The sequence below is a fragment of the Diplotaxodon limnothrissa genome, linkage group LG1, assembly GCF_057381915.1.
Source record: "Diplotaxodon limnothrissa isolate DT_005_m linkage group LG1, D_limnothrissa_male_GT1.1, whole genome shotgun sequence".
NCBI classification, from domain to species: Eukaryota; Metazoa; Chordata; class Actinopteri; order Cichliformes; family Cichlidae; genus Diplotaxodon; species Diplotaxodon limnothrissa.
The window spans coordinates 40,945,938-40,958,355 of record NC_140596.1 but is presented as its reverse complement, the minus strand read 5'-3'; the positions used below and the strand labels follow the sequence as shown (position 1 = coordinate 40,958,355).

General features: G+C 40.8%; 1 protein-coding gene across 1 annotated transcript; it reads left to right on the top strand.

The window, feature by feature from the left end:
- Window positions 1-1,214: 1,214 nt before the first annotated feature.
- On the top strand, window positions 1,215-12,403 carry pex16 (peroxisomal biogenesis factor 16). The gene is made up of 11 exons (XM_085358535.1): window positions 1,215-1,459; window positions 1,658-1,693; window positions 2,235-2,311; window positions 3,544-3,677; window positions 4,358-4,458; window positions 4,840-4,920; window positions 5,891-6,040; window positions 6,848-6,920; window positions 8,373-8,492; window positions 9,626-9,690; window positions 11,677-12,403. Exons 1-11 carry the CDS (start codon window positions 1,327-1,329, stop codon window positions 11,733-11,735), a joined length of 1,029 nt encoding a protein of 342 aa, XP_085214661.1. The 5' UTR covers window positions 1,215-1,326; the 3' UTR covers window positions 11,736-12,403.
- Window positions 12,404-12,418: the final 15 nt, after the last annotated feature.

The following is a 12,418-nucleotide window of genomic DNA, read 5'->3' as shown; positions in this document are numbered from 1 at the left end:
TCGTGTTTGTTGGTTTGTTTTTATTTTGTTTTATTTTGCGAGTTGGTTATTAGATGCTGCTCCCCGCCGCCCCGCCCTCTCCTCTCTGCGCCGCAAGCAGCAGGCGCACCTCGCAAACGGTGGGCGCCCTTACTCCCAGCAAATGGGCGATAGAAAACCGCTCGGTGCCTGTACCATTCCCAATATGCGCTGGCTGACGTCGGGGCAGCATGAGTACCAGCAATTTTTTTTTTTTTTGCTGATGCCCGTGATGCCGCCCCGGGCAACCGCCCGTATCGCCCGTATCAAAAACCGCTACTGACTTGATCTAACCTAACTCTGACCATGAACCCACGGCTACTGTGCACCAGTCACACACTGTTCTTTAAGCTTCAAATTTCCAGTTCATCAAACATCACTTATCAGTCCTTACCTTTAGATCTGACCTCTCTTCTTCCCGTCTTGTCCTGTCTTTCCTAGCTTTCTCCATCTCTGAGTGAAGTTGGCTCTCTTTTTTCTCTCTCCCTGTGAGATGCAGCAGCTGGACCTGTGAGACAAACGTCACACAAACAGTTTGTGTGTTGGCTGATTTTTGTTGAGCTGATAGAAATGCTATATTTGAAATTACCTGCCACTTAAAAAAATCTCACTCCCTTTATGCTCCTCTTCACTAGAGGTACATGCTGAAGTACCACAACCGCAACTTAGGGACACCTGCAGTCATTCTGGTGTTGTGGCAAAACCCCCCAAAACAAAAAACACAGTCCCACTTTTAACCTCTGACTTTGGCACGCGTCCTAACTTTTTATGCGACATCCACCGATGAGGATTATTAAACGAACAGGACTGCCTTTCATGTGTTCAAAGAAAATCTATGAAAAATGAGAAACAGGAAGGAGCAGGAGAGGATGGTCATATTAGACTCAGACGTGGGCACACTAGTTTAAACAGAACATTATTTATGACATGGAAACGCAGTACAGGAAAAAGTAATTACTGTGGAGACGAAGAAACTGTTGAACATCTTACATTACACTAACAGGAGTGTCAGGTGCTGACAAGTTCAACTCCAAAACCTCCTCCTCGGTACAGTGATGGTTAAATCCTCTGATCTGGATCATATTGAAAGACATTTACTTTTCGGTCCACACTCCGTACCGGTTGGTGGGAGTAATGCACCGTTTCGCTGTTTGCCAAAAGCAATGGCAGGCGGAAGAAGAAGAAGAAGAAGCGGACGTTTACGATATACTTTTGGAATATAGGAGTAAGAAGTCACACAAGTAGATTAGCTGGTCTGTTGTGAGCACAGCGGTTAAATGCAGAGTGTGTCTTTCAGAGAAAGCTGAAATGTCTCACGTTAAGGAGTATCTGGACAAAGTGACGCGCATTTATGAACGCTACACCGAGTATGTGAGGAGAAACCCAGCTGCCACCGCGCAGCTGGAGAGTACCGTGCGCACTCTCTCTTACCTGCTCGCAGGTCAGTCGCAGCAGCAGGTTTATACAGTGTGTTGGGATTAGGGTTCTCTGTTTAGAAGTAATGCAAAAGCTCAACTGGACTTATGATTGTTTTTTGGGAGGTGAACTCTCCAGATCTCTTGTTAGTTTCACTTTAGCTACAAGTGCTCGTGCAGTGCAAAATGAATGACGGCATGTTTTCTTTGTTTGTATTTTGCAGGGAGATTTACAGATTCCCATGAAATATCTGAACTAGGTAAGTAGATGTTAAGGACCAACACAGAGACTAGTTAGTTCTTTCTTGCATCAACGCCTTATATATTAGTAGGAGTTTGCCATGTGAATGAAGAAATATGAATGAATACATAAATTCTGAAAAGCCAGAAGGCTCAGAGATCTCCGGAGAGACATCATGTTCTCTCAAATCCCAGATTATGTCCTGTTTTACATTGATTGGAGAATGGTGACCCTCTCCCAGCCTGTGCGCCAAAACATTATACGAAACAAAATAAACATCTATTTATTTTTAGCATTATAAAACTTTTTGAAATATTTTTTTCCTCAGTTACATAATGGACATAAATGGTTTGCAGATTAATTATATTACAGGATACTTACTTGAGAATAATAATGGACTATAATTTGATGTTAACATTGAGCGGTGAGGAAACTTTACAGGTTATATTATCACTATGCATTCTGTTCAGTTTTCTAAGCATTATGTGTCCACAAATGAACATACTGTATATAGGTGTGTACTATTCAAATATTTTCATCGTCATTTTTTACCTTTGTAGTGTACTCTGCCTCCAATCTCCTGGTGCTATTCAATGACCACATTCTGCGCAAAGGGCTGAGATGTACCTTCCCTGTGGTGAGCTCTGCTTTCATTCAAACAAAAACCAGTTCTCACAGTACAGTAGAAAAGAAAAGCATTTACTCTCTTTGCAGAAGAGTGCAGTGAAATTGAAATGGCTGTCCTTTGTGGTGCAGCAATAAAAACTAGAAATTCTAAAGAGATGCTTAAAAAAAACTTATGGTCTTAGTCTATTGTTACCATGATCAGTTTTTATAGTTTTAGTGACCCTATAGGATTTACCAGAGCACAATAGGACAAATACACTGTACTGCTAAAGTATTCACTTACCCATCCAGGCCATTGAATTCTGTGGTTTAAAGCTCGCTGCCACTGGACACTAGAGCGGTGGCAGTCTGATGGACTGTGCCGAGTGTAAAGTTTGGTGGAGGGGGGATTATGGTGTGCGGGTGTTTTTAAGCACTCAGCGCCTTAGTTTCATTAGAAGGAACTCTTAATGCTTCAGCATACCGAGACATTTTGGACATTTTCATGCTCCCAGCTTTGTGGGAACAGTTTGGGGATGGCCCCTTCCTGTTTTAACATGACTGCGCACCGGTGCACAAAGCAAGGTCCATAAAGACATGGATGAGTGAGTTTGGTGTGGAAGAACTTGACTGGCCTGCACAGAGTCCTGACCTCACCTTTGGGATAAATTAGAGTGGAGACTGTGAGCCAGGCCTTCTCATCTAAATATGTGTCTGAATATCCAGCTGTAGCTGCTTAAGGCTGATTCCAAAGGCTCCATAATGCCCGGCATCAAATGATCAGTAAACCAGATTGGTACAAAGTAGTTTTTGGTCTTTATACTTTTGTACTCCCTTCATAAACACTATAGTCGGGTGATTAAATTGTGCTAAAGCTCATCCAAGAAGCTTGGCTTGTGATGAGTAGCAGTGTGCCTGCCTGTTCCTTCTGTACGGCTTTCAGAATGCAGCTTGGTAACCATTGCTAGTGTGAGCCGAGGACGTAGCACTCCACCCTGTTTTCCAAATATGTTAACTTCTGGTTTTTAAAACTAACATTGCAGCAACCAAAACACTAACACTGAGGCTCAAATAGATGGGCTGAGAAACCAATGGCTAACATCACCATGGCTGCATCCATCTTTTACTGTACGGTTTCCTTCAGTAAAGAAACTATACAAAGACTTCAGAAACTGTGCACAGGATGTTGTTCTGGGAAGAAGTGAGGGTTTCATCCTTTTTCATCTAATAAGTCGTCCATCCTTTGTGTTGTGGTGTTTCTAGTCCATCTCTCAACAGAGGCTCCTGACGTGGCTGTCTGTGCTGGAGTATGTGGAGGTCTTCCTGGAGATGGGGGCCTGTAAGCTGTGGGGTGAAGTTGGACGATGGCTTGTCATTGGACTTATTCAGATTTTTAAGTATGGCTTGGAAACTTGACTTTAATTTGAAATTATAAAACACTGATACTGATTTTGCACAGGCTACATTTTAAGTTATTTTTTTGGAAAATGGAAAAGTAAAAATTACTGTACATGTTCAAAAGGAGGACAATAGCTTTCCTTCTGTGCCTATTGCTTTAATGCATAGGCACAAAATATAGTCTGTGTTAGACAAATGGTGTTCCATCTTTGTGGTTGTTTCAACATGACAGTGTAGCTGTCAAAGGACTCCACAAAGACTGGTTTTAAATTTGGCATCATGAATTTAAAAGAACCTTAGCATTCATTGCGTGTCCACATATTTTTGGCCTTGTAGTGAGTAGCTGGGAGTGACTCGGTGGAAGACTACGCTTTTCAAAGTGCTCTTTGAAGTTTTCTCTAGATTTATTTGTTTCCAGATTTTGAAGGTTATAATTGTTATTTTTTTAAATCCTTAAGTTGTGAATAGTTTTTAAATGCTTTTTATGTGACTTCTGAGGAGCTCGGAAAGAAAAGCGACTGGACTTCTTAAAGTGAAGACATTTCAAGAAGCTTCTCAGATGAGCGGTGAAAAATCTTCAAGAAACTTTTAATGAGTCCAGTCGCTTTTCTTTCCGAGCTCCTTAGACTACCGTGACCTGGATGACTGAGAACAGACATCTTATGTGACTCCTTCACAGGGCAGTTTTTCGGATTGTGCTTCTTCTGTGGTACAAATCTGGCATCCAGACTTCACCTCCCATAATCCCCCTTGACAGAGGTGGAGACTTTGCTGGTGAAGGTCAGTTGTCTTTTATAAAATGGCCTGCACCTTCAATGACTGTGAGACGTTTTGTTTTGAATTGAAGAATGTAAAATCAGATGTGAATTCATAATGGCTCCAGAATCCTGTCACATTTGACTGTTAGCATTTCTATTGTGAGCTGCAGGGAAGCATTTTAGCCCAGTTGCTGAAACTAACTGAGTAACTTGGGCTAAATAAGTAAATAAAGGCAAGAGCCTGATAAAGTAAACACGTGCTAGCAGCGCTTCTTGTATGCTAAAGCTCAGAGACTCCCTCAAAAGTAATGAATCCTTCCTTAAAGCACACAAACGAATGACATTTCTCACTTCCCGCTCTGTGATTTGTGCGTGAAGGCTAAATTAACGCTTTTCTCCATAGATGAAAGTAACACAGAGCAGCAGGAAGACACCTGCTTTGTGGGCCAGAGGTCAGGACGAGTCATTAGGCCGCTCGGCAGTGGTAAGTTTGGTTTAAACTCTTTAAAACATTTTAACCTCTTAAGATTCAAGCTGCCTGACAATTAAGCCTAAAACCAAATCCTGTGGTACTCAGCTGGTGTGGTATTTGAAAATATCCAGTTTCTGTCTGAACAAAGGCCGGCTTCTGAGAAATCTCTTAATGCCAACTAACACCAGGTTGTCCTTAAGCTTCTTTGTTAGCTCATATCACCTCCTCACTTGATTTAAGAGCAGGGTTCTTAAATTGCACTATGCTTTATCCATTCCATGTTGTTCCCCTCTATCTGTCCCAGATGTTGATGTTTATTTCATTTAGAATTTTCCTTCAACATCTTCACCGTGCATATAAACGACTGTGATTCAGCTTCTTCTGTTGTCTGGCCAGTTTTCTGCTATATATCAATGTGATGTATGGGGTGGTGAAGTCGTGTAGGCAGACTTTAAATTCTTATAAATTCAGACAGAACTTGGGTTATTGTATTTAGCCCCACAAGTCTCCTCGAGAATATGTCCTCAAGATCTGATTGAATTGCTGACTTTCAGCTCTAATTTAAGGGGTTTACAAAACTGGCTGATTGCATTACCTGTTCATAGATAGTCAGCTGTTTTAGCAGTAAACACTTATACAATGCTATGTGAAGTATTCCTGAACTTTTTTGTGGTAAACTGTAAAAAGAAAAAAAGAAACAAAGTTTTTTCTTCTTTTGTTTGCTGCTTGTTTTCAAAAATGTTGATTTGAATTTGTAACTGAAACAAAAAAGTGACCAAATGTCTTCATGTTAAAACCTTTAATGAACTTCATTCTGTCCTGTAGATTAAAGTAATAGACATTGTTCATTTATTTTTTTACTTTGCTGTTAGACAGGAAAATCCGCAAATGTTGTAGAGCGAGTGTCAGGAGGCGGAATAAAGATGCACCTCTAACTCTGTGCTTTTTGTGCGTGATCTGTCCCGTGTTGGTGATGTGGCAGCTCCCTCGCTGCAGACCCGGCTCTGGGGAGCACAGAGTCACAAAAAGCAAAGGAGCAGCTTAAAGGAAACACTCAACAGCCAACCAACACCTCTGGGGCTCCAAGAGACAATTGCTGAGTCTGTGTACATCGGACGACCCCTGGCGCACTGTATCCTTACCTTCCTCTCTCTGTGTTGCCATACCTGTTTAAACAAAAGTTCTGTTATTCCTGATATTTCTTAAACGCGCTCAATCATCCAGGTAAGGAAATCCCAGAAGCTTGATTCTGTTCAGCTGGACTTTGTGCTTTCAGTGGGATCTTTGCTGTTCTTACGTTGAGGCAGGTGAACAGTTAACGAGGTGGGGATGACGTTTACAGCCAAAGCGTGTACCTCAGGACAAACACACCACTGGTGACACTCGAACAAGAAAGTTCAGTGTGAAGTTTACAGTTGGAGTAAGAGCAGATATTTTAACTGCACTGCATTAATAATATTTTTGAGAAGATTAAAAGCAAACATATTTTGTAGCATCCTCTGTGTGGACCAGTGTTATTTATTTAAAATCACAAATGCCATCTTTCCCTCTTAGCCTTTGAACATTTCTGTTTTTTCAACAGTGGAAAACGTTTTTATACATCCTTCATGTCCATTCATATTTGTCATGTCAGTAATAAACAGTTCAAAACATTTTTAAAATGACACTTTGCTGTGAAACCACCACAGCTTTGACAGAAATACACTGTGGATTGGAAAGCTGCAATATCACCGTCACCTCTAGATGGCAGACTGCGAGCCAGAGTGTGCTTCTTATAAGCAGTGAGAATCAGTCTGAAGCAGTTAAGTACTTAGTCCTGGAACAGGTCAAGGTTTTCAGACTTTCTGGCCTCATATAAATATCCATTTACAGATGGCTGCACTTTGCTCTTGTGGGAAGTTATTATAATTTTCCTTAAATCAGTTCTTCCCAACTGCAGTACTCTGCCTTGGACTCTTTGGAAAACAGTCTTGGAAGCCATGGCTTATCTCTGGAGTCCTTGAACTATCCAGGTAAGCGAGTTCCTCTTTTGCAGTCCTCCAGTTGGCTACTTCATTATCAAATAAGAACTTATTAATTATTATCTTGGAAGGAAAATGTGTGCGGGTGGAGGATGGAGTTGAGACAGGACAATAACCAAACAAACAATCTGCGTAGTACCCAAATACACATACATCCACCTTTTATATTGTGCCACATACAAGCAGAGATGGGCAGTAACGCGTTACTGTAATCCGATTACTTTTTCAAGTAACGAGTAAAGTAAGGGATTACTATTGCAAAAACGGTAATTAGATTACCGTTACTTTCCCGTAGGAACGCTGCGTTACTGCGTTACTAAAACCGTGATTTTTTGCGAGAATGTCTCACGATAGTGACGTAAGCGAGTGCGACGTTGGTGACAACAGCTGTGTGCAGATCAACAATGGATAATATATCGATTGCGGGAGAGAGTATGAGCGTGCAGCGTTTAAAGCGTGGAAGTACTGACCTTACTTTGAGTTTGATTCCATAAAAAGTGACAAAAACATTAGTGTCCGTTGTGCGTGGGAAGAAAACTTCTTTTTACAGCGAAAAAACCCTAAACTTCCAACAAGCACCGAGTAGCTACGACGTAATGGGAAACTCACAGAGAAACTCGCGGATTCTTCCACTGACCGCGGCACACCTGCACCAGGGTAAACCTCCGCCTGCTATACAGGTGAAAATAGAGCAACAGGACCGCTGAGTCTTTGACTTTATTTATTTTCTGCTGTGTTTTACTTGCATCTATTTGAAAGACTGAGTGTAAACACAAAAAATATTTTATTTTATGAGCTGGAATGTGTAGAAAATAGGTTTAAATGTTAAACTAATTTCTTCCAGTCAGAGAATGTTGCATATAATTAAATGTTTGCTTGATGCATAAAGTTAAAAGATTAAAACTAATAAAACAAGTTTTAAAAAGAGACTTTTCCATTTGATTACATTTTGTATGATGGATTATGTAGAAAAAGTAGAATTGGGCTGAAAGATCTATCACTTTATCACCTCTTCAGGTTGTAAATCATGTTTTTAAAAAGTAACTAAGTAATTAATTACTTTTGAAAATAAGTAATCAGTAAAGTAATGGGATTACTTTTGGGGGAAGTAATCAGTAATTAGTTACTGATTACTTTTTTCAAGTAACTTGACCAACACTGCATACAAGTCACAGCAGGACTGGTCTTAATTAGAATAAATAATTTCATCCATCGGTTTTAATTTGTAATAAATGAGCATTTTACTTGTTTTATAACAAAATCACAGGGAAATGTGAAGAACAGTCTGGATGTCACAGTAGCTGTTGCAGGAGGGACAATCATCCAGACAAGTAAACAATGAGTTACAAACATGAAGCAGCAGCTCAGGATGTGTGCTGTGAGGCATCGAAGTGTTAGAGGAGATCGTGAAGTCGTTTCAGCTGCTTGTCCTGTTTCTTCCAGCTTCGCTGCGCTCAGCGACATCAAATTTCAAAATCGATGGGAGAGGGCCGAGATGAGGAGGAGAGCCTTTCTGTTGTTCTACTACCTTCTGCGTTCCCCCTTCTATGACAAATACTCTGAGTAAGTATCTGTGGTTAAGTGGTGTTTTCAGCGGTTTTATATCGTCTTCTGAAAAGTGTTAAAATTAGGATGACATAAATAATTGTACAATCTGTAGAAAATAGTACTGTGCAAAAGTCTAGACTAATGGTTATTTATGCTTTTTAAAAGTCTTACGAAAAATGTCTTTAGACATGAGCTGTTTTGTTTGTTTGTAAGCAGAATCATTTAACAAAAAGAAGTCCAAAGAAAACCTTTGGAACGTTCATCAAGAAGAACCTAAAAACGAAGAAAGTTGAGGCTGTGTTGAAAAATAAATTTGGTCATACCAAATATTAACCTTCAAGCTCGTTAGAACGGCAGAATCCAGAGGTTATACCGTTTCAGGAAGGTTTCCTAAATGTAAAGAAACCTCCCAATGGTTTCTGCTGCTCTGGGGGACCGTGGGTGGGTCCTCTGGGCCTGTGTGGGCTATGACCTCCTCTTGGTGCTGGTCGTGTAGGCTGGGACGAGAGGGTGCAGGTTAGATGGAATTGAGGCATTGGGGCAAGACTGGCGTGGGGAGATCCTGGTGGTTGGCTCTGTGCTGTCGGCCCTCTCTTTTCCTTTTTCACTCCTACTGTGTCTGTCCTGTCTGGTCCTCTGTGGCATTTAAGGGTGGATTTTGGTGCGTGTACCCCTCCTGGCGTCTTCATTGGGGATGGCATGCAATGAAGGGGTATCGCTTGTATCAAGGCTTTGTATTGGGCGTTACAGGGCGTTGAGGCGGTGATGGATGGTGGGGGTGTTGTAGCTGGGGGATGGGTGGGGCCTGATGGGTCCTGCCGGCCTGGTTTAGTGGGGCTTTGGGCTGGGTGAGCTGCAGTTGGGTGACCTAGTTCATTACAAGGCCCGGATGTATAGGGGCCTCCCTCCCCCTGCACTAAGGATGTATCAGACAAATACAGGTGACAGATGTCCTAAACTGGAGCTGGTGGTACATACTAGACGATGGTTTGCTTCGTGTTTCATCTACAGGAGCAGGAAGCCTGTCAGTACCTTCCTGAAGCCACCCACCTCCCCAAATAAAAGGAGTGGCTGGTGACTTTTGCACAGTATTGTAATTCTTGTTCCTTCACTCTTAACAGTGTTACTTTTTACTCCTTCATGTGCAGGGAAAAGATTCTGTTCCTGCTCAGACTTTTGGCTGATCATGTTCCAGGAGTCGGGCTTGTGGCACGTAAGTAGAACCGTGTGCTCATTCTTCATGCACGGTGTTGCCTTGCGTTGCTGTAACGGTCGAGAATTTAGACGTCTTAAAGCTGTTTGTAGAACAACTTAAATTGTGACTTTAAAAAATAGCAGCTTTTGAAAATTGAATGCATTTCAGAGTTCTACTTCGTAATGCGTACTGTAAACATTTGTGCGTGTGAGAGAGAAATGAGACATTGTCACCTGAAATTGCCTAAAATAATCAGGTGAAATGATTTCTTTAATTTGAAACAGACGAAATGAGTTTAGAGGGTTCGTACGGGTGCTTGAAATCCTTGAAAATGCTTAGATTTTATTAACTTGGTGTCTTTGGCAACAGCTTAGGGGGAATAATAGCAATATGACAGACTGATCCATATGGGCAGTTCCTCGGCTTTCATTCAAAGTCTGTTTATCGTGAGCACCGACACATTAAACAACTTAAACATTATGAATGGCTTCAAGCTCACACTGAGGCCTGTGGGGCTCTATCAGCTACGGAGACGACAGACACATGTATATGTGTTTTTTGTATATGAATATTTCATATTTCAAGGCTGCCTGTTTATTTAAGGGAGATGAACAATACATTATTATTTGACATAATTCTATGACAGGTGATGGACTGAATAAATAGATTTTAGGTCGATGTTTGTGCGTTCTTAAAGTCTTATATGTTGAATTGAACTGAGTGTGTCATCTGTTCAAAGCCTCCCGTCAGTGCTGTTCTCCATGCCTGTCTTACTGTACATGGTGTTATTAGCACAAACACTTTAAAGCTGATCATTTAGGACTGTAACAATAATCCAGAGAGCAATGTAGTCAAACATCTCACAGTTAGTTTTGAATGAATGAACTTCACATTTGCACATATTAATTTTTAAGTGAAATGTGTGTTTTAAGTTTATATGAAGTGTGCTGGAAAAGCTTGAAAATGGACCTTGAAAGTGCTTAAACAGTGCTTGAATTTGACCCTGAAAAAGGTGTATGAACCTTGAGTTAACATGTGGGAGAATCCACTTCATTTGAAAGTCACGTGAATGTGCATCGACACTAAAAATCCAGTAACATCCACTGAAACTGCATTATCATATCTATCTTATTCTCTCGGCTTCTCCATTTAGAGGTTGCCACAGATGATCCATCTGACTTTATCTCTAATACCATCTTCTCTCAAAAACCACTGTAATCACATTATCATATATATATGTTTTCTTCTTTCAGCTGCTTTCTTTAGAGGTTGTCCTCAGTTTTGTTTCTAATACTGTAAAGTTTTATGAGATGTTACTTTTCACAGGTAGGCCAATCACAGGTGATACCTGCGATACATTATTACAGTGTTATACATATGATATGATAATTCACTTTTATTTGTTTTTTTTCTTTTTCTAAAACGTACCGTCACATTACTTATCACAGGCAGAGTTTATTATTAAGAAAGAGTCCAGAGGAGCGCAGTCCCTCGCGCTCCCAGGCCTGTTTTTAAATGTATTTTTTTTAATTATATTGCTGCAACTCGTCCTGTCAAACCTGCAGCTCAAAGTCTTCTCTTCACAGTTGAGACTGAGCCTTTCTTACTACGACCTCTGTTAAGCTGCGATGAAGCTGTTGTGCTGTGAGCCGCCGATCACACAGAAACGTGTCCTCTGATCCAGTCGTGTCTTTGGGTCTGCACTTCCTGTCACAGTTTGTTTCTGAGTGCAGGAGGAGGAAACTGGACTCACTGACACCTTGACTTTCTTTGCAGTTTCTCTGTCGGACAGACCTACAGACCTCTCTTCCATTGTTAATTGTCCTTTTCTCTGCATTTTTGTAGCAACACACTCATTCCTGCATATATACATGTACACATATATGGATACATGGAGAGAGATCTTTTTCTTTTCTTGTTTTTTTGGCACTGTTGTTCCACCATATGATACATGATTTCATGAACTATTAGTGCTGGGTTTGATTGTGTTGTCTCTGTGTTCAGGTCCTCTGATGGGTTATCTCCCCACCTGGCAGAAGATCTACTTCTACAACTGGGGCTAAAACCTGCACTCGGATCTTTGACGTTTGCTAATCAGCTGGAGAAACTGCACAAAGGACCCATCAGTTGCCAGGATGGAACAGAGACACAGACTCTTGCAATAATTCCTCAGAAATCAGATAAAATGATTGGAAATGACTGGCCTGCAGTGAGGGACAAAAATGAAATCATTACAGTTATAATTAAAATCCCAGCGCTCAGCAAGTTTTTTGGTACACAAAATATGTCCTAAATCTTTGCAGTGTAGACACACTATGAGCCTGATTTATAGCAGAATCTCTTTGTGAACTCCGCCCATCATTGCACTGCTTTATCTGTCAATAACAGATGATGTATTTCAGCAGCTCGCTGCAGAGAGGAAGGTGGACCCATGTAAATACAGTGAGCCTACACGTTATACAGGTTAAAGCAAAGCATGTCTTCATAATACATGAACTCAACACAATTGCTCTCATTTGCTGACAGTCTGCATGCACAAATATAATTTGTTATTATTGTTCTTGCTTTTTGGTAATTTATAGATTTCCAAATGCTCAAAATTACAGTTGAATAACCGACTGGCAGGTTAGTCTGAGGTTAGCTGCATTTTTTCCTGTTTCTTGTGGTCTTTTTCTTTTTTTCTAATCAACATTAAAATCCCAAATCTGAATTATTCCAGCTTTTTTTTTTTTTTTACCTTTTAGAT

Coding starts and splice junctions, on each gene's coding strand:
- pex16 (XM_085358535.1), top strand. CDS start 1,327: ATGTCTCACGTTAAGGAGTATCTGGACAAAGTGACGCGCATTTATGAA. Junction 1,460..1,657: donor TCTCTCTTACCTGCTCGCAG/GTCAGTCGCAGC, acceptor TGTATTTTGCAG/GGAGATTTACAGATTCCCAT. Junction 2,312..3,543: donor TGAGATGTACCTTCCCTGTG/GTGAGCTCTGCT, acceptor TGGTGTTTCTAG/TCCATCTCTCAACAGAGGCT.